This window comes from Labeo rohita, chromosome 3 (assembly GCF_022985175.1).
Source record: "Labeo rohita strain BAU-BD-2019 chromosome 3, IGBB_LRoh.1.0, whole genome shotgun sequence".
Lineage (NCBI taxonomy): Eukaryota > Metazoa > Chordata > Actinopteri > Cypriniformes > Cyprinidae > Labeo > Labeo rohita.
In genome coordinates, this window is record NC_066871.1 from 47,046,549 (window position 1) to 47,067,208 (window position 20,660).

General features: G+C 34.7%; 4 protein-coding genes and 1 long non-coding RNA gene across 6 annotated transcripts in view; 2 read left to right on the forward strand and 3 right to left on the reverse strand.

Annotated features, from left to right (window-relative positions):
• Positions 1-6: 6 nt before the first annotated feature.
• Positions 7-3,936, forward strand: LOC127162773 (endoplasmic reticulum metallopeptidase 1; the record flags this gene model as incomplete). The annotated part of the gene is made up of 5 exons (XM_051105622.1): positions 7-51; positions 189-341; positions 1,769-1,944; positions 2,063-2,178; positions 3,842-3,936. Coding segments are annotated over exons 2-5 (471 nt in total), but the record flags the coding sequence as incomplete, so codon positions are not given.
• A 1-nt stretch (position 3,937) lies between these two features.
• Positions 3,938-5,320, forward strand: LOC127156316 (uncharacterized). Its single transcript, XR_007825724.1, has 2 exons — positions 3,938-4,005; positions 4,097-5,320. It is a non-coding gene; the product is annotated as an uncharacterized LOC127156316 (long non-coding RNA).
• Positions 5,321-8,819: 3,499 nt separating this feature from the next.
• LOC127161377 (gastrula zinc finger protein XlCGF8.2DB-like) lies at positions 8,820-11,973 on the reverse strand. The gene is made up of 3 exons (XM_051104122.1): positions 11,941-11,973; positions 10,929-11,160; positions 8,820-9,990 (listed from the first exon to the last, which is right to left on the reverse strand). Exons 2-3 carry the CDS (start codon positions 10,960-10,962, stop codon positions 8,924-8,926), a joined length of 1,101 nt encoding a protein of 366 aa, XP_050960079.1. The 5' UTR covers positions 10,963-11,160; positions 11,941-11,973; the 3' UTR covers positions 8,820-8,923.
• A 364-nt stretch (positions 11,974-12,337) lies between these two features.
• Positions 12,338-20,660, reverse strand: part of LOC127161542 (gastrula zinc finger protein XlCGF49.1-like) — a 136,300-nt gene continuing 127,977 nt past the window's right edge. The window contains exons 2-3 of one of the 2 annotated variants that reach the window (XM_051104293.1): positions 14,745-14,991; positions 12,338-14,398 (exon numbers count right to left, since the gene is read on the reverse strand). In XM_051104293.1, the coding sequence (XP_050960250.1) occupies positions 13,728-14,398; positions 14,745-14,883 (810 nt within the window). In that variant the 5' untranslated portion in view covers positions 14,884-14,991 and the 3' untranslated portion in view covers positions 12,338-13,727. Of the gene's footprint in view, positions 14,399-14,744; positions 15,395-20,660 lie in introns of those variants that run through there. The other variant, XM_051104289.1, reaches the window with a different exon arrangement.
• On the reverse strand, positions 17,794-19,313 carry LOC127161609 (zinc finger protein 239-like). The gene is made up of 2 exons (XM_051104339.1): positions 19,241-19,313; positions 17,794-18,518 (listed from the first exon to the last, which is right to left on the reverse strand). Exon 2 carries the CDS (start codon positions 18,322-18,324, stop codon positions 17,800-17,802), a length of 525 nt encoding a protein of 174 aa, XP_050960296.1. The 5' UTR covers positions 18,325-18,518; positions 19,241-19,313; the 3' UTR covers positions 17,794-17,799.

The window sequence follows — 20,660 nt, forward strand, 5'->3', positions numbered from 1 at the left end:
ATCATGGCATCACTTGTTACTGGGGCAACCATAATTCTGTCTTCCTATTTTGTGAGTCATACAGACTAACTGTAACATAGTGAATTCAAATTCAAACATTCATACATTCAGAATCACATATTCAAACATTCAAATTCAAACATTCTAATTCAAGTTCAAACTCAAATTCAAAATCTCTCTCTCTCCAGATTCATTTCATCTATCTGTCCCGCAGTACGAAGTGGATCTTGGCTGTTCTGGGGTCAGTGTTTACGATAATGTTTGTTCTGGTCAGCTGTGGTGTGTTCTTCCCATATTCTGGGGATCTGTCCAGCCCACGACCCAAACGCGTCTTTGTCCAGGTACAGCCTTCACTGATCCATTGTACAGCAGGGTTTTTAGAGTTTACTGAAACTTAGAACATAAAATATTGTCCTTAACTTGAAATAAAATAATATCATCACTCATGTTAGCTCACTGTCTAGCCTTGCAGAACAATCCATTGTGAGGACGGTACAATGAACACACTAGTAATTAATGCTTAACTTAACATGTACAGTAGTAAGGGATATTAGCCATTGAAGGAATCGACATTTATTTGATAAATAAGCAAATTAAAGTAGTTGTTTATGAGCCATTATTTACAGCTAGCAAATAATGTATTTTGTCAAATTGTCTTTATTACACTATTTTACCAATATATAACAGTAAAACCAGCACTAATTAAACATATTGCTTGCTTCATATTGTTCAGTAACTTATTACATGGTGAATCACTTAAATATGCCCAAGTGCATTAATCCACAAAAATAATATGTGCTGTGTTTGCTAAGTTGTAAATCAGTCCCTCCAGGATTTCGACAGGGGCAACAGGGGGTTCAGATTGTTTTTATTACACTATTTTACCAACTTTATAACTGTAAAACTAATTAAACTTATTACATGGTGAATCATTGAAATATACCCAAGTGCATTAATCCACAAAAATAAAAGGTGTTGTGTTTGCTAAGTTGTAAATAATGGCTAAAAGATGTTTACTGTACATTCAGTTAATAATTAATTATTTTCATTTTATTTTATTATTATTTTTTGCATGAATGTGGATCCTTTAAGTTTTAATACATTTTTAAATAATAGCTAATATTCCCTTACTACATGTTAACTTTTTCATTAATTACCTGTGTGTTGGTGCTTAACTAATGCATAAGTCTGGCCCCTTAAAATAAAGTGTTGCTGAAAAATCATTTTCATTTAGTTTAACATGATGCGCTAAGGTAACTAAAACTGAAATAAGATATTTATTAATTTTATTATGTATTATTCATTAATATTAGTTATGTATTAGCTAACATGAACTAACAATGAGTCATTTATTCTTACAACGAATGTAGTTATCGAATGTTAACAAATTAAAATGTATTGTAAATTGTTACCATTCAAAATATATTAAGAAAAAACTATATATATATATATATATATATATATATATATATATATACAGTACAATACAATGACAAAAGAAAAAAGAAAAAATCTAAATACTAATGAATACTGTAAAACAATGTTATACAAAAAAAGAGGAAGAATCCAGGATAAATCTTTGTTTAAATGTTGTTAGTACATCTAGTACTTCTAGAACATTACTTGCTTTATGAACCACAAATGTAAAACTTGTATTTTTAATTAAGAATTCTTAATTCTTATAAACTAAAATGTGTCTAAATCCAACATATATATTGTATTAGTTGTGAGTTCAGCCTTCATCAGTCAGATGCATGTGTGTTTCCAGCACATCACTCGCAGTTTCCACACACGGAACGGATCGCTGCAGAGCTCCGACTCTGGTTTATGTATCAGCGATATGGATTACACCGGCATGCAGCACATCAAACCACACATCCCGCAGATCAACGACAGCATCTACACGTACTGTCAGGATTATCTGCCCTACTATGGCTTCCCAAGGTTCCTCACAGTCGAGTTCCTAGTCAAATGAGTACATTGTGATGAAGGATGTAGTTTCTGAGCTGAGCTGCTATAGCCATCCATTGAAACTCATGGCGTCTTTCTCTCACTGTTTCAGGAAGAGCTGGTATCTTCCGGCTCCTGAAGTCTCTCCTAAAGCTCCGCTGGAGTTCAAGCTCTTATCCAGACAGGAGACTGAATGGGGAACCATTAAAATGAGCTTTGAGGTCAAAGGTGAGACTTCAGCCTCATTTTATCATGATCCTAATGGGAATGATGTCTGCTGGATTGTCATTAAATATAATAATGACTCTTGATACATTTATTTTCCAAAAACACTTTTTTAATTATAAAACTATACACAATTATAGAAAATTGTAAAACTATATACACAAATAGTCACTGTTTGGATTTTTTTTTTTGGCTGTTTTGAATATTGTTTTTGTTATTTAAAGAGCGTGTTAGTAATGCGCGCCTATAGGCAGGTGCACAATGCACATACACTCTGCTTATTACACACAGAGGGACACACACAAACATGCCAGATATTAAAAATGAAGGCATTACAATGTAAAAGATTATTATTGTGTACATAAATATAAAAAATGCCTACATGTCATAATGGATAGTCAGTCGCTGTTTTTTTGGTTTCACTTTAGCTTTCGAAAACGATCGCGTTCAGCAAGAGGATGGAAAGGGGGTGCACAGTAACTCATCTGAGGGTACTCGGCCCGTGAATGCCCTTAAAGGGAATAGGAGATGAGATTCCAATGTTACACCCATAACAGCATTTTGTTCATTTAGAGAATTTTAGGGACAAACTAAGCTTTTAAATTTTACTGGGCATTGACTTATTTCCGTCCTTAAAATAGCATAAATGAGGATTTATATATCGGTGCATTATCCACCTGCCACACTTCGGTGAAAGGAGATATACAGAAATTATAAAAGGAGTAAAATAAATAGACTGTAACGACTAATCTAAATAGACTATAATGTTTATAAATCTCCTGTTCAGCATGCCCAGTCAACTCCCCTTCATGAAAAATGGAAACAAACCAAATTTTGCTGAGATTGGACTACATTTGGGGTGTGCTCAACAAAGTTGAAATTATGTCTTAATGACTAGCACGTAATTAATAATTATACAAGACCATTAGTAAACTGTGGGTTAAAAACAAGAACACAGAACAGTGTTCTTAGCCTTAAAATGTCAAATTTTGTTGGTGCTGATTGTCCCGAGTTCGAGTCCCTGCTTGCAGACCATTCCTGATCCCGCCCCCCTCACTCTCCCAATTCACCTGTCCAATCGAAATAAAGGTATAAAACAGCAAATATAAAATATTTTTTAAAAAGTTTAATTACAATGTTGCTGATGAGATCTGATCTTTGAAAAATTGTGATCTGATCTAAATCATAACAATTCAATGGGTCCTTCAGCCACAAAGTTCTTGCAGATGTAACAGCAGAATGTTAAAAAGTGAAATTACTGTATTGTAAAAAAAGTGAACTTGGAACAAAACTGAAATCTAATCTAGATATTTATGGTAATCTGACAAGTCCTTCAACCACAGTACTCTTGCGGGAACCTGGAAACAGATTTTAGTGCTCTCTGACAACCTGCAAAATGAACTGCATTTGTTCTTCAGTCTTTGAGAGAAGTCAGTTGAACTCTTGGATAAGTGCAACAGCAGTGATTAGTAAACACACACTATTCATCTACAATCCATGCCTGTACTGCAAACTAGGTTACAAGCCCAACTCACTAACCATTAGGCCACAGCTATCCCTCATCTGATATCAGAATAAGTCAAACATAACTCAAACACACTCTCTCTGTGTTTATTAATCATGAATAATCTCCACATGTTGAACATCTCCTGTTGTTCTTGCTTAGGTCCGAGTCACATGTTTCTAGAACTGCACACTCACGCTGGAGCATCTCTGGTCAGCTGGTCGTTGGGTGAAGGGATGCTGCAGTTGAACCGCAGCGGAGAGTATTTTATATTTTACTCTCATGGCCTCGACGCTCCGGCCTGGAACTTCTGGTTTGAGTTCCAGGTGAGTTTGAGCTCAAGAACCACATATCTAACCTGAGGGGCACAACAGCATTTATTGTGTGAGTTCATGTGTGTTTCTCTCTCATCTTCAGCCGCTCAAGTCCTCATACGTGTCTCCTGACGAGGACATGATCACTCTCGCCATCACCGCTCATTATTTCTCTGGCTCAGACGGGCACTCGGAGCCGCTCGACTCCTTACTGAAGAGATTCCCGGACTGGGCATTCCCATCCTCATGGATCAGCACATACCACTTGTACAGATACTGAGGGCCACTTGTTTGAGGGCCTTGAACTCACATATATACAAACACACACAGTGATTTTTATTTTTTGTATGTTCATTCTGTTGTAATGGTTTTTATATTGTACAAAACAAACTGTATTTTTTTAATCCCCTTACCTTAACCCTACACCTAAACCTACCCCTCACACAAAACCTTTTGCTATTTCAGATTTTTAAAAACACTTCATTCTGTGTAATTTATAAGGTTATTTACTCATGAGGGCCAAAAATGTCCCCACAAGGTTAAAATGTAGTGAATACCAGGTACACACTGTTAGATTGCTGTCTCCATGCCTAGACAAATAAGATCCAGCCCCGGATGCCAGATCCCGTCAGAAAATATCAGTTTGTTCAGTATCAGAACAACTCAGCAGAGTAGTCTAATACCCAAACCCTGTTAACAAGAGGTCTTGTCTGGTACCCAAAATATCCAAAAACACTATTAACAGTCAATGAAAGTGAAGGGCAGAAGCAGGAGATGAAGTAAAGATGGTAAAAAGGAGCAGAGTTTATTGAATAGTCTTAGTTGCGTATGTCTCAATGCTCAGACTTCGTCTGAAGAACTCAAACCCAACAAGTATTGTTACACCAAATTGATTCACAACAACATCCCATAAACCTTGAGTTTCTGTAAACATTTCCTTGTATCCCTTGTTAATGAAGACAAACAGCCCTTGAAACCACACAGTCATAAGGCTAAACAATGGAAAAAATATATAAAAACAACTATAATATAATAAAAATGATCAATCAATTAATCAATAAAATGAATATATAAATGACTATAATGATTATTATAAATGATTATATGATTAAATGGAATAATAAAATGATGAAATAATTAATGATTATAAATGAATGAAGAATAAATAAAGAATATATAAAAAAGAATGCAAAACACAACACAAATGTATGGTTGCTCTCATGCAAAACACACTCAGTTTGCATTTAAGTATCGTCCGATCCTTCAACACACACACACATGCCACTCACTAGCATAAACACCATATGAGCTCCTTCATTCACATCAACCAGCTCAGTGTGTTTTTTTTATCGTTTTATTTTTCTGGCTTATATTTCAACACAAAATCAAAATAAAAAAGTACAATTACAAAATAACATTTTTTATTAAGATAATTGAACCTGTTTTACCCCAAATTCTTGTGTGATACAAAATTCAATTTTATTTTATTTTATGCAATTCTCATTATTTTGGTGAGATAACTTTTTAAAGCATTACATTGTTTTGTATTTTTCATATTATTTATCCTTAATTTTACCAGGAAATATCCCATTAAGACATAAATCTACACAAAACATGCACATTTTCCTTCAAGTATTAAAGATTTCTAAGAATATTTAAAGATATTCCATAACCTAGGAGAAGAAGAGGAAAAGGCAATTTTGCCAAAGTCTCAGAATATGCTCTAGGTATAATTAAAAATAATTTAGAAGAAGATCTGGTCCTATAATTACAAATATTCTATGATTTCTGATTTTTATTAATGAAATTATATGATTTATTAAATATTTCAAAAAAATGCCATGTACTTGTCATGAAAATAATGTAAAACATTTGAAAGATTTAGATTTTGCTGTGAAATGTGACTCAGTCGGTCTGAAAGTGGTTTAGAGCTGGTCTTGTAGTTCACGTTTCTCCCACCGTGTTGAGAGATGCACCAATGGAACAAACACAACGAGAGATTCAACATCATCCAGTGCTTTCAGGTCAGTTTTCACTGATATCACATGATGATGAGTGTACGCCCAGTAAAACCCTTGTCTTTTGCAGGAGCTCATGCAGGTGCATTATTGTAATGACGATCTTGTGATGACACTAAAGCTGCGTTCAAAACCACATAATTCCCTACAATTTAGTAGGCAAAAAGCAGGCGAAGGAATAAGTATGTCTGAATCCTCAGTATTCATAAAAGAGTAGGCGAGAAATATCCTACTGGTTTAGTCCAGATCCTGAAGGCTACTATCGATGGATACTTTTCTATCCCAGGAGGTCACAGGGGAGAATATGTCATCATCAAACATGATGGAGAACAGCAACATGGGTGTTTTCAATTGTATTAGAAAAAAAAAATGTGTTAAAATTGCATTTGTTGAACTACTTTATCCATTAGTTCTGATAAATTGAGGAGTATTTGTGTTGGATAAAAAATGAGTTACATCAGCAACTACTGTTGTGGTTTCCCTCTTCCCCAGTTGAAGACATACTCTTTAAGTCTCGGGTTTTGATGCCAAAAGATTTTATTATCAGAGACCATAAGGCCGAGAAAATTCTGCAGAGCAATCTGTCGAGTCTCTCTTTGCAACCCCTTTTATACAGTTTTTTTTTTCCCTCAAGGCGTGTTCTATACATTCCATACATATGGTCACTGTTTACCATTTTTGGCTGTGTCTGCGAGAAGCAGACATGTGGCCTCAATTTTATTTTCCATGGCCAAAGAGGCCCCATCATATATTTTGTTTAATGTCAAAACAAAACATGCAGCTTCACTATGCAAACTGTCCCTTCATGTACATGTTAAACTGAGTTATTGGGAGGTCCTTGGAATTACCATTACAATTTGAACCAGACCTTCTTCCTAATCATAGCTTTGCGTAGTGGGCCTCTGAAATAACAAGAGACATTGCTTTGCTAGCAGGCCCTAAAAAATGACAAGAGACATGCATGCACAGCACAATTAAATGGAAAATAGAACTATAAGGTAAAACAATTTATACATGATTCCTTTATATTTATAATGGTAAAACAATTAGTACATGATTCCTTTATTTGATGGTTAATAAAATCTTCCTCACTACCTCAACATCTAAATGCAGTATTGAGCAGATAAATCACAGAGGTAACTTGAATCTTGTCTGGATGCTGCAGGGACAGTTGAGACATACACGTTTGTTATCCAGTGGAGAATGACTGATGAAGGAATGCTGCCATCAAAGGGTTTAAATGAGTATACTACAGACATCAATTCACCACACCACAACCAAATATGTTAAGGAACAGTTTATTGCTCAGAATACTATGGGAATAGGATGATGATCTGGATGTCTGGAATTGATGGCCCGGAGAGACTCAGGTTGGGGGTATCATCTTGTATATTTATACTGTATATTTAAGCCAGATGATTAGGACCCCCTAAATTGGTAAGAGCTGAGTTAAGCTTGAGCTTGATGGAAGTCTTTGAGATTATTTTGAATGCTAACTGAGTTAGCAATTTAAAAAAAGAATGGACCCCTGCTCTGGTTATGTAAAACAGTGATTATTTCAGTTTATTTAGTGTTCATACTATTTGTACTTCATGAAGCCTCTTGTGTGAAATTATATACATATGAGCCAAACTGTCCTAAACATGAAGAGCTTCAAATAAACACTTAAGCGTGCAGTTTAACATCTTACCCTGGACGTCATACAGATGCAGATTGTTTACTTTGACTTCAGATGTGTTTCTCCCATTGCATAATTTACATTTCATCTAATAGTTACATCAGGGGTGTTCAGAGTTGTTCCTGGTGAGCCACAGTCCTGCAGAGATTTGCTCCAACCTTAATAAAAACTCACCTGCCTGTAGCTTTCTAGTAATCCCTCAGACCTTGATTAGCTTGTTCAGGTGTGCCTGATCAGGGTTGGAGCAAATCTCTGCAGGGCTGTGGCTCTCCAGGACAGATGCTGGTCTTCCCTTGGCTACAATCTTATCTGTAAATGTTTTTCCTCAATCAGACAAAAGCACAATTACTCTGGTTTAAATATAAATTTGTTGTTAGACCCTAAATGTAGGTGTCAAATTCTACATGTAACACAAGCAATTGTACTGATTTCCAAACAGTAACTGTAACTAATGTAACAAAGCTGGCTTATTTTTTTTTACTGATGTGTTCTAATCCCAGATAGCAAACATACGTCTGCAAGATGTCTGTTAAAGATCTCTTGATCTGAAAAGCATCTGCTGTGTACAAACATCTGATAGACATCTGTAAGATGTCAGTTTTACATACATTCTAAATCATAAATATTTTAAAGACATCTAATATGTGTCTATTTCACATCTGATAGGAAATGTTCAATAGAAGCACTGCAGATGAGCAAACACTCTAAAAAAATACATCTTGCAGATGTAAATACGCAGACGTCTAACAGACATCACCATGATGTATGTGTGCTATCAAGGATGTCTTTTCCGTCGCATCGTAAAAATAAAGCTGACCAGCCAATAAGATGTTTGTTTTTGGTCACATGTCCAGAGACACTGCTGTTACATAAAACTACCACTCGGTGGCTCATGAACAGATTGTTGCTACTAACTGACAGCAAATAACAGAGGATGAATCTGGAAGTGCCTCTCGTCTCTGTATTCTTGATAAGTTTGTTTTTCCCCCGTAATAAGCAGGTGCCAGAAACAGAAAGCTGGGCTTTGTGTTCATCTTTTCATTCAGTCAGAGGGCAAAGTATCTAAAAACATAATCAGAAAATGTTTCATTATGACTTCACATAATGAGATACTTTCTAATAATAATAAGTGAGAAAATTTCCAAGCAGATTCAAAGCAACCAACAATCTGTCCTGTCACTCATTGTGGCTGTTAAGAACTCACTTTGTTACTCAGAACATAAGGATAAATTAATTACTGCAGCATCTCTCTGCTGTGGATCCTCTCATGTTTTTTCATAGTTGCTGACTGACTGAATCTCTTGTCACAGTGTGAACACTTGTAAGGTTTTTCTCCAGAGTGAATAATCTGGTGCCGATTTAAACTGCTCACTGCAGTAAAAGTCTTCCCACACTCAGAGCACACATGATCTTTTACAGCAGCATGAATTTTCTGATGTCTATGTAAATATGGCAGCAGTGAAAAACTCTTTCCACACACAGAACACAAATGCGGCTTCTCCTTCGTATGAACTGTCTGGTGTGTTTTCAGGGCTGATGCCCAAAGAAATGTTCTTCCACATTGATCACATGTGTACAGCTTCTCTCCAGTGTGGATGTTCATGTGCTCTTTCAGGCTTGCTAATTGTAAGAAAGTCTTCCCACATTGATTGCATGTAAATGGTCTTTCTCCAGTGTGGATTCTCATGTGAACTTTAAGATTTTCTTGGTATGTGAAACTCCTTCCACACTGAGTGCAGGTGAACGGTCTTTCTCCAGTGTGAACTCTCATGTGAATCTCTAGACTTTGTTTCTTTGAGAAACTCTTCCTGCACTGATCACAAGAGAATGGCTTCTCTCCAGTGTGAACTCGTAAGTGAATTTTAAGACTTTCTTTGCATGGAAACCTCTTCTCACATTGATCACATGCATACGGCTTCTCTCCAGTGTGAACTCTCATGTGTTTTCTAAGGTGTGATAATTGCATAAAACTCTTCCCACATAGATGGCATGCATGTGGCTTCTCTCCACTATGAACTCTCTCATGAATCTCAAGAGTTTGTTTGTATGGGAAGCTCTTCCCACACTGATCACACGTGAATGGCTTCTCTCCAGTGTGAACTCTCAAGTGACGCTTAAGACTTTGTTTGGTTGTGAAACACTTTCCACACTGAGTGCAGGTTGTAGATTTCTTGTCTCTTCTTTTGTTTAAAAATGTCTGTTTAGTCTTCGAGTGACTCAAAGATTTTTCTCCAGGTTTGTCATGATGTTCCTCCTCCACTTCACTCAGTTCTTCACTCTCCTCGTTCTCTTCCATCAGCTCTGAAATGAAAAAAAAATTTCACAATTTCATTCTCAGTAAATCTTCCAATTATTATTTTTAAAAAATATATAGGCATAAATCTATAGTGAGAACTACACATTTATTTCAACAACACAACTTGATTATAAAGGGAGCATTCTTCACTCTCTTTCTGTTCAGTATATATAATCTATTAACAATTTGAATACAAGTTTTATTTTTAATGTTATTAAGGACCAAAGGCCACGTATACACTGCAGAGTTTCAGGAGAAACAATCACATTTACCAGTAAAGGCTTTGGATGTTCTCATCAATTATGGAGAATTATAAGCGTGTGTATGATGTGGTTTATGCACATTTGTTCAAAATAGCCTGTATGGGCAGATTGTTCACATGATGTAGGCAAAAGTTTTGTATTGTTTACAAACAAAGGATGCACATTCTCATATTAATTAACACTCTCTGTTAATTACCATGTTGAGCTGCATGCCTGTTTTTCTTTAAAGCACCCATAATGTTTTGTTTGCTTGCACTGCTTGAGAAAATAAATAATTTTGCCTAACCAATATAGTAGATTTAGTGCAGTTACAGGTCAGGTTGGGTACAGAATGATTACAAAAACTATTATTTATTTTTGATCATTATTATTATATTTCAATTAGTTTCATTTAGTAATATTTTTCAGTTACAAAAATAATCTTAAGTGTTTCTTAATTTGCATTCACGCATAATCAGACAAATGGGTCCTGAACACAAAAGAAATTTATGATGTACTACAGGTGCCACTGTGAATAGGCTTTACTAGTAACTATAAATCAGGTTTCACTTAAGTAACTGTTTATCTAAATCTGTTGAAGTGCTGTAAAGATTGTTTCTACTACAACAAACAAAATATAAAACTGCTTGAAACTGCTTATAACAATTAGCATTATTAAAAAATCAAGAATAAAGACAAACCTGTTTGTTCTTCAGTATCTTCAGTGTGTTTCATTCTGCAGGGTTCTGGATCTCTGATCTTCTCTCTGTCCACTGTAATAATTCACTCTTTGCATATTTTAGCTCTTCCTGATGTCTTAATGCTCACTTGTAAACTGATGGGAATATTCCTGCATTTATTACTGAATTATTGTGGGAGGGGCTTCACTGATTATGTGATTGTTGTGGGAGGACCTTCACTGAACATTAATTTCTGTGTAGAAGCAGATTTGACAACATCAGAAATAAATCAATTACTATTTTTATAACAAATGTACACATTTAAGTATTCATGTAAGTGAATCAGATGTCCTCCAAATTCTTCTTTGAAAAGACCATAGCCTTACAAATACAAACGGTTGCCTCTTTTACTATATTAAAAGAAACAACATAGACACAAAGAACATATTAATTTAAAATGCTCATTCAGTAACACTACAGTCACATGTGTGGTAATTCATACATTCTATGCATTTCTGTTTTGTCGGTCTTGTCTTTCTATTGTTAACATTTCCCATCTCCATTAACAATAGGTAAATAACCAGGAGCACAAAATATCTAAATATAGTTTGGTTTCCTAATAACTACATTCAGATCAATAAAGCAATTCAAATATTTACATGTTATTGTTTTATATCTGCAAGAACTGACAATTAAAATGAAATATTCTTTAAACAGAAAGAGTACCACAAAGCAAAATGTTTAGGTTTCCAGTGTCTACATTATAAATCTATTCCTATTTATGTATAGATTTTAAATGTTCCAAAGTGGGACATTATAGCAACATTATAGCTCCAAACATCGAAACAATCATTCACACGAACATACAAAACACAAAATCGCTCCGGTCTGAATGAACTTAACGTGTTTTCCTCACATGCACTGCCTTCTGTTTTTAAGTCAGCAAACAACACTGTACTCGAAGAAAACAAGGCTGAAACAGCCTCAAATATGCGAACAACTGTTTTAAATATGCGAAATACCAACCGCTCACCTCTCCTCAGTAGATTCGGCGCTGACTGATGAGTGAACGCGCGCGAGTGATGACGTCATCCCCGCGATAAACAAACAAGCGCCCAATTCAATTTAAAACGACAAAACATCTATAAAACTCATCGAGCAAAAATAATGCATACTAATGTAGACAAACAGCCTCATTCAATCTCATTGGAGTAAAATACAGTTTATTAGGCAATTAAAAGCTTTACTGAGAAATCTAAAACAGAAAGCCCAAGAAATCTAGCATAATGCTTCATGGTTTTCAGACAAATTAAAACTAAAATTGTTTTATTACTTTTTTTGCAGATGCACATAAAAATCAACAAATAAAAAGTGGACGATAAAATATAAAACATAAAGATAAAAATAATAATAATAATAAAAAGGTAACATTTCATCAATAACTATATTTTAAGCAAACAGAAAAATTAGCTGAGTAAAAGTCAAAAGTAATGAGATTAATCTCTCCCTTCTACTGACTTACAATTAGAGATGGGTATTGTTAGGGTTTTAATGGTATTATTACTCTTACAACACTTCTTATCGATCCGGTAAACTTTTATTTTTATTTAAACTTCTTATCTTTTTTATTTATTTATTTATTTTGTATTTATTTTATATTCTGAAATGAATATATAATATAAAATCAAAAGAATATAAAACATCTATTTGCAACTTCACCCATATGTACACAGGAATTTTTGTATGGTTTAAGATTTAAACACAAAGTTTATATATGATTTTCATACTAAAGCAAAAGTAGGCTATACTAGTCTGACTAACAGTAGTATTCAGGTAAATAACAGCCTACAAAAGAAATTGAATAAACTATTGAAATGTAAAATAAAAATGCATAGTCTTCACTATATATACTTTTTTTAATAATGCATATTAAATCCTTTACTGTTTAGCAGGAGCGTAGAACCAAATGTTGGGCTCTGGTGAAAAACAAGGGGTGGGCCCTTCACAACACTAAAAACCCAACTGTTTTATTTTCAGTATGATACACAACTTTTATTTAGAATAACATTATATTAAAACATCAAATGTATTTTAATTAAGCAATTATTGCTCTAAACATAACAGTAGAAAAGTCAGTAAAAAAAAACAAACAAACAAAAAAAAAACAACAACAAAAACACATTTATTATTATTATTATTATTATTATTATTATTATTATTATTATTATTATTTGTGCCTGTTTATTACTGTCAGTCATTTCAATTTCAGGAGAGACTAACGGAAAGATTTAGTGGATCCTGAAACTGCTCAGTGTAGTGTTTTAGCAGCATGAGGGAAAAAAAAAAAAAACATCATTGAACTTTACTAAAATGGTGAATAAAGTATATAGTAAAAGCTCAGAATGTGCACCCTCTTATCGCTGAGGCTGGCAATAACAAATACAAATATGTATGAGACTGGTAACGTACATCACATTTACCATAATTTATGAATTTTTGATGACACTATGCAAGGTTTACAGGTTCACTGTTCATCAAACAGCTGACAGCTTTTTACAACAGTCACTGATTTAGCTGATGTGGATATTAAGTTTGGGCTTTTATGGAAGAATAAAAGCACTGTGAAGGAATGAAAGGTTTGCAAAATGAAATGCAGCACAATAATTGCTTTACGTCAAACATCTTGTTTTGGAAGCCAAACTCAAAATAAAATTTGATTAATCTCACAGACTTAAAGTGGAAGAGAGATGTAAAAAGCTACTGTCCTTCATGAAAGAGTAAGCAAACTACAAACAATACATGTCAAATGTGTTGACCGACTTAATCTCTTGTCACAGTGTGAACACTTGTATGTTCTTTTTCTCTAGTGTAATTTCTCTCATGTCTTTTCAGGTTTCCCGACCGACTGAATCTCTTGTCACAGTGTGAACACCTGTAAGGTTTCTCTCCAGTGTGAATCCTCTGGTGCCGTTTTAAACACCCTGCAGAGTTAAAAGTCCTCCCACACTCAATGCAAATGTACTCTCTCACACCAGTATGTATTTTCTGATGTCCTTTCAAATGTTCTAGACGTGAAAAACTCTTTCCACACACATTACATGAATGTGGCTTCTCCTTTGTATGAACTCTCAGGTGCTTCTTTAGGTCTGGTGCTCTCAAAAATGTTTTGCCGCATTGATCACAAGAGTACAGTTTCTCTCTAGTGTGGATGTTCATGTGCTCCTTAAGGTTTGCTGATTTTGTGAAGCTCTTCCCACATTCATTACAAGTGAATGGCTTCTCTCCAGTATGAACTTTCATGTGATCCTTAAGACTATATTTGCGTGTGAAACTCTTTCCACACTGAGTGCAGGTGAAAGATTTATTGGGTCTTTTCTTTAAATCTTTCTGTTTGGTTTGAGAGCAACTCAAAGGTTTTTCTCCAGTTTTGACATGATTTTTCTCTTCAGCTTCACTCAATTTTTCGTTCTCCTCACTTTCTTCTATAAACTCTAAAATAAAAGCAAAAACAGTTAATTGGTGTAACAATCCAAAGACAATTTCTATACAATATTTAGTTTCTTTTTATGCAATTTTATAAATTATACATTTATGAAAACTTTTCATGAATGAGGTACACTGATCTTCAAAATATCATGTTTCTATAAAGTGAAAAATCAAATGTATTTGATCAACGACACAATAATTTACCATACATTTTGTTGGAAAAAAAAACAGCAAAAAAAACGTATCCCTTATTATTTGCTGCTCCATTATATTATTAAACATTTCTAGATATTGTTTCTATTACAACAAACTAAATCTAAAACAGCTTGACCCTTTAGAATAAACACCAACCGCCTTGTTCCTCATGTTTTATTGTCCAGGTTTCTGGTTCCTCTTGTTTTATACATAAAGGTTCTGGTTCCTCCTGTTTTATTCTCCAGGGTTCTGGTTCACTCATGTCCTCCTCACTCTCCTCTTTAACAAACACCATCTTCACAGCAGCAGATCTCAGTTCAGCTGATACTTTTATAGATATTCCTGCTTGCTTGAAAACTTAGTCACGACTGTGAGGATGAAAATATTACAGGTGTTTATTGATCTGATTTTTTTTATTTAGAGGAAAAAAATCTAACATCATTTCTAACAATTTGTATTAAATAAGCATCATAACAAAACAACAGACAGCGAGGTGAAACTAATCTTCTTCCTCTGAGGTTTAATGGTGTTTGTCAAACAAACGTTTGTGTTTTAGCGCCACCCGCTGGACTGGAGTGTGATGCATCGAAAGGAGGGAATAATACGGGGGAGTGCGTGAAAAAGGTGCACTGCATTTTTTTTTTTTTCCCCTTTAAAAAAGATGATTTGCACAAATAAGTGAAAATGACTCATAATTATATGCGTGCATGGTATTCAGTCAACTTCATCAGTGTTTGTGAGTGAGGATTAGAGAAGAAAAATTAGCCAATTTATTAGTAAAATGTTTCATTGAAAATCACACAACGTTGTAAATATGGAAAATAAAATCAACGAAAACACATGCTAATGATAAGATAAAAAAATAACTAAATCCAAAATATTAATCAGATTTAGCATGAAAAACTTAAACAATTGACAGGTAGGCTAATGTAAATTCCATGTCCACATATTTTGAAGATATTTCTGAAAAGCTGCTTTTGAGGATTAAACTTGATATTGCATTTTGCAGTGAATCCTTTGTGTCTTACATCAGATTTTTCTGTGGTGAAGAGAATAACTAAAGAGGATATTGTTTTAACGCTGTTGTCGTCTTGAACACACTTGACAAACACATGCCTTCAGCGCCTGCATGAGATAAATTAGCTGTCTATATCAGCAGCTATCAGTAGTATAGATTTGTCATTTAAAAGGAGAAACCAAAACAAGCATATACGAGATATAGCAGATATACGCGGCGCTTGCTTACCAAATTGAATATCAGTTATGTTGATAGCTATTCATTTTAAAGAGCTCATGTTGTTATTAAAATATTCACATATTGGAATGCTTGGGTACGATCACACGACATTAGAACAGCCTGTTTGTGCCGCCTTCACTTGCTCGTTTTCATCGCTTTTCCTTTAATTCTCTTGCACTGACTTGTTTGCTAAACTGAACATCCAATCAGAGTTCTCACTCACGTTGACTGCACTGACACCGATTCGACATGTTAAATCAGGCAAACCGTCATGACCCCGAAGAATGCCGACTTGAAACACACCAAAAAAACTAGCCCGAGAGATGCTCTCTGACAACCCGACGTTGTTGGTTTGATATGTCCTGTCCTTAACAGACAAACAGCCGTCTCCATTAATCTCAGTCATGAGTGGCGTAAACTACAGTTTTACTACGCAATCAAAAGCTTGATTGAGAAATTAAAAACAGAACGTGTTCTCAGTAATGGGTAATGGCACATTAACGGTTTGTAAAATGTCTCTAATTCCCTTAATGACAGAGTAAGCTAAATACAGGTGACACATAAGACAAGTGGACATACTAAGAAACTCATAAGAAAGAACAATTATGTAATTTGCATCATCAAGCAACTTTTGGACATTTTTCTTTGGGAAGGAACTCCATCTTGGAGTTTATCTGAATCTCAGAGTTGAATCTGCTGGTTTTTGAAGATGAAGATGAACTTTATTCATTGTGAAAATCATGTCATGTCACTTGTATGTCTGTTAGGACAGATGTTATTTTATTGATTGATGCATTATTGTTTTATATATGGTGAGGAGGCAGCATCCTTAGGGTGCATCTGAAACATCTGAAGATCTACTTAGGGCTCATCAACACAAAGCCAGAGCTTTCCCTGTGAGATTTTTTCCCCCTGGTATTTCCATAAACACAGCGTCATCTCAAGAAATATCTGCATACACACGAAACCACTAAAACACAGCGTCATACATGCAAAATGGAAACAGACTAAAAATGGAGAAGACTTGGAGCATGCTGTTTTTTATTTATTTATTTATTTATTTTTCAGCAGTGTCTAACTAGGGTCGAGACGTGGGGTGATGACATCATTGCTCACAATACATGGCATGACTGTACTCACAAAATCCAAAGCTGTTGTTTTCAGACTTATCCACTCTGGATTTATGAAAAAAAAAAAAAAAAAATATATATATATATATATATATATATACACACTACCGTTCAAAAGTTTAAGGTCAGTAAGACTTGTAATAGTCTTTAAAGTAGTCTCTTATGCTCATCAAGGCTGCATTTATTTGATTAAAAATATAGAAAAAAAAAACAGTAATATTGCAAAATGTTTTTACAATATAAAATAATGTTTTTTATTTTAACATACTTTAAAATAGAATTTATTCCTGTGATGAAATGCTGAATTTTTATCAGCTGTTCCTCCGGTCTTAAGTGTCACATGATCTCTTCTAATATGCAGATTTATTATTAGAATGATCAATGCTGGATAATATCAACAGTTGTGCTGCCAAATATTTTTTGGAACCTGTCAGGATTCTTTCATGAATAACAAGTTTAAAAAGTACAGTGTTTATTCAAAATATAAATATTTTATAACAATGTAAATTATTTATTATTAACTTTTAATACACTTTTAATTATTAACTTAATACATCCTTGGTGAATAAAAGTATTAATTTCTGAAACAATAAAAATGTACTGACCCCAAACTTTTGAACGGTAGTGTATGTATATATATATATATATATATATATATATATATATATATATATATATATATATATATATATATATATATATATATATATATACATATATAGCAATTTCAAGCTCCCAAAACACCAGATCCATCTAGACGAAATGCTGACACAATGCAAATATTTACATATATATGCAAAATATTTACATATATAGCTAAACACGTCTCTGTGTGTATGGGGCCTTACTGTGATTGTTTTTTTGTATGACTGTGTAGAGCAAATGAATGACTGAAATGCTTCCCACATTCAGTGCAGTGATACGGTTTCTCCCCAGTGTGGATCCTCTCATGTGTTTTCAGATGTATTGACTGACTGAATCTCTTGTCACAGTGAGAACACATATAAGGTTTCTCTCCAGTGTGGATTCTCTCATGTATTTTCATGTCTCCTGACTTCTTGAATTGCTTGTTGCAGTGTAAACACTTATAAGGTTTCTCTCCAGTGTGGATCCTCTCATGTATTTTCAGGTCTCCTGCCTTTCTGAATCTCCTGTCACAGTGTGAACACTTATAAGGTTTCTCTCCAGTGTGAATCCTCTCATGTATTTTCAGATGCGTTGACTGACTGAACCTCTTATCGCAGTGTGAACACTTGTACGGTTTTTCTCCAGTGTGGATGTTCATGTGTTTCTTAAGGTTTGCTGATTGTGTGAAACTCTTCCCACATTGATCACAAGTGAACGGCTTCTCTCCTGAATGGACTCTCATGTGACAGTCAATACTTGATTTGTGTGTAAAACTCTTTCCACACTGAGTGCAGGTAAAAGATTTCTTGGTTCTTCTTTTCTTTAAATCTTTCTGTTTGGTTTGAGAGCAACTCAAAAGTTTTTGTCCAGTTTCGACATGATTTTTCTCCTCAACTTCACTTGATTCTTCATTCTCCTCTTTTTCTTCAATCAGCTCTGCAATAAAGTAAAAATTGTTCATTTTCAGTAACTTGTAAAAAGCTGAGAAATGTGAACATAAAAGTGAACCCTGATGTAACAGCGCAGGGCTCCAGACTAATATTTGAGATCAGCGTCAATAAGTTTTACAAATGGTGGCACCAGAATCTCTGAATATCTGTGTTCTTCAAGCCATCTCGGGCATATAATTATGTATATGTACAAGGTTTCCGTTTAACCACAGTTGGTTATGTCCAAAATGAAAGTAAACATTTAAGAGAAAAACAGATGTATGACTGTATATTAGATGTGTGCAGGTCTTCAAAGTACAGTACTAAACATGCTACCAACTATCATTAAAGTTCACCCTAAACATTTAATTTCTGTCATTATTTACTCACTCACATCTTGTCCCAAACCTGTATTAATATATTTCTTATGCTGAACACAAAATAGGATATTTTGAAGAGTGTGGGTAACCAAACAGTAGCTGGTCCACATTTGACAGTAGGAAAAAATATTATGGAAGTCACTGAGAACCAGCAACTGTTTGGTTACACACATTTTTCAATAATATAACATCCAAAATAACACTCATGTATGTGTAATGTGTAATTACAGTGTAATCAGGCTTTAGCCATTGCTATGTTTTTTTCAGATACTTAAAGCTTAAGAGAGTTAAAGCTTTGTAAGCCTTATGTGCCACAGTCCTTAAAGATGAAATGAAAATAAACACCAACCTCCTTCTTCCTGTTTTATTGGTTCCTCCTGTTTTATTCTCCAGATTTCTGGTTCCTCTTGTTTTATTCTCCCGGGTTCTGGTTCCTCATATTTTATGCTCCAGGTTTCTGGTTCCTCCTGTTTTATTCTCCAGGGTTCTGATTCTCTCGTGTCCTCTTCACTCTCCTCTTTAACAAACACCATCTTCACAGCAGCAGATCTCAGTTCAGATGACTCTCCTCCAGATATTCCTGCTTGCTTCAAAACTTAATGAGAATATTACAGATATACTGACCTGATTCAAAAACTGTATTTTAGAAACTACATTTCTAACAGTTTGTATTAAGCCAGCATCACGACAAAGCAACAGAGAGCCGCGGTGAAACTAAAATTTTCCTCTAAGGTTTATTAGTGTTTGGCAAACAAACGTATGTGTCTTAGCGGCACCCGCTGGACTGGAGTGTGAAGCGTCGAAAGGAGGGAAAATAATACGGGGAAAATTACTTAGTGCGTGTACAAGGTGTGCAATTTATTTTCTTTAAAAACACTATCTGCACAAATGAATGAAAAGTAATTAAAATTATAGACTCGCATAGTATGTGATCAGCGCCTCTTCGTGAGTGAGGATCAGAGGAGAAAAACGAACAAATTATTAGTCGAAGAGTTCAGTGCAAATCACACAACGCTGCAGCATGTAAATGGAAATTAAGATCAATGAAAACACGTGACAATGATAAGATGTAGCCTAAAAATATTAATAAAACAAAATAATACAGTTTGGAAAAACTAAATCCAAAATATTGAACATACGTAGAAAAACAATAATGGAAAAACAACATCCTTGGATTATTTGTCCGTCTAAATATTTGGGACATAAGACATAAACGACTGTGTTTACAAGGATATTTTCTGGCCATCGGGATAACGGGAGAATTCCTGGTGGCCTGGCAGTCAATTTGGCCTGCTGCATTACATTTATTGATTGACTGGTTATTGTTTTTGTTGCGTGCTGAATGTACTAAAGTGATTATTTCCTAATTCAGCATTCAGTAATAAACTCTTATAAATCATGAATCGGTTAGTGTTGACTAGCAACGCGATTCACCTCAGACAGTCCGCGCGTCCGTCAAAAGGATGGGTGGAAAGTGCCCAGGTGGAGCAGAGAGGCAAGCCCTGTTCAGGACTTCAAATGCAGGTCGGTTACTTCTGTAAATAGACTATTGTAGTATTGCAAAGTTTCTGCAGGTTTCATGAGGGTAAATTTAAGACTTTTTTTTAAGACCAACTAAAGAAAATTTAAGGGAAAACAATAAAACAGTATGCTCCCTAAGTATAGTTCGAGTTTTATATTCACTTTCAAGTTAGCAGCAATTCAGCATCTAGCAATTGTTTGTTTTTAGTTTGAGTTTTCCCTCTTTTCCTCGCTTGCCTCTGGTAAAT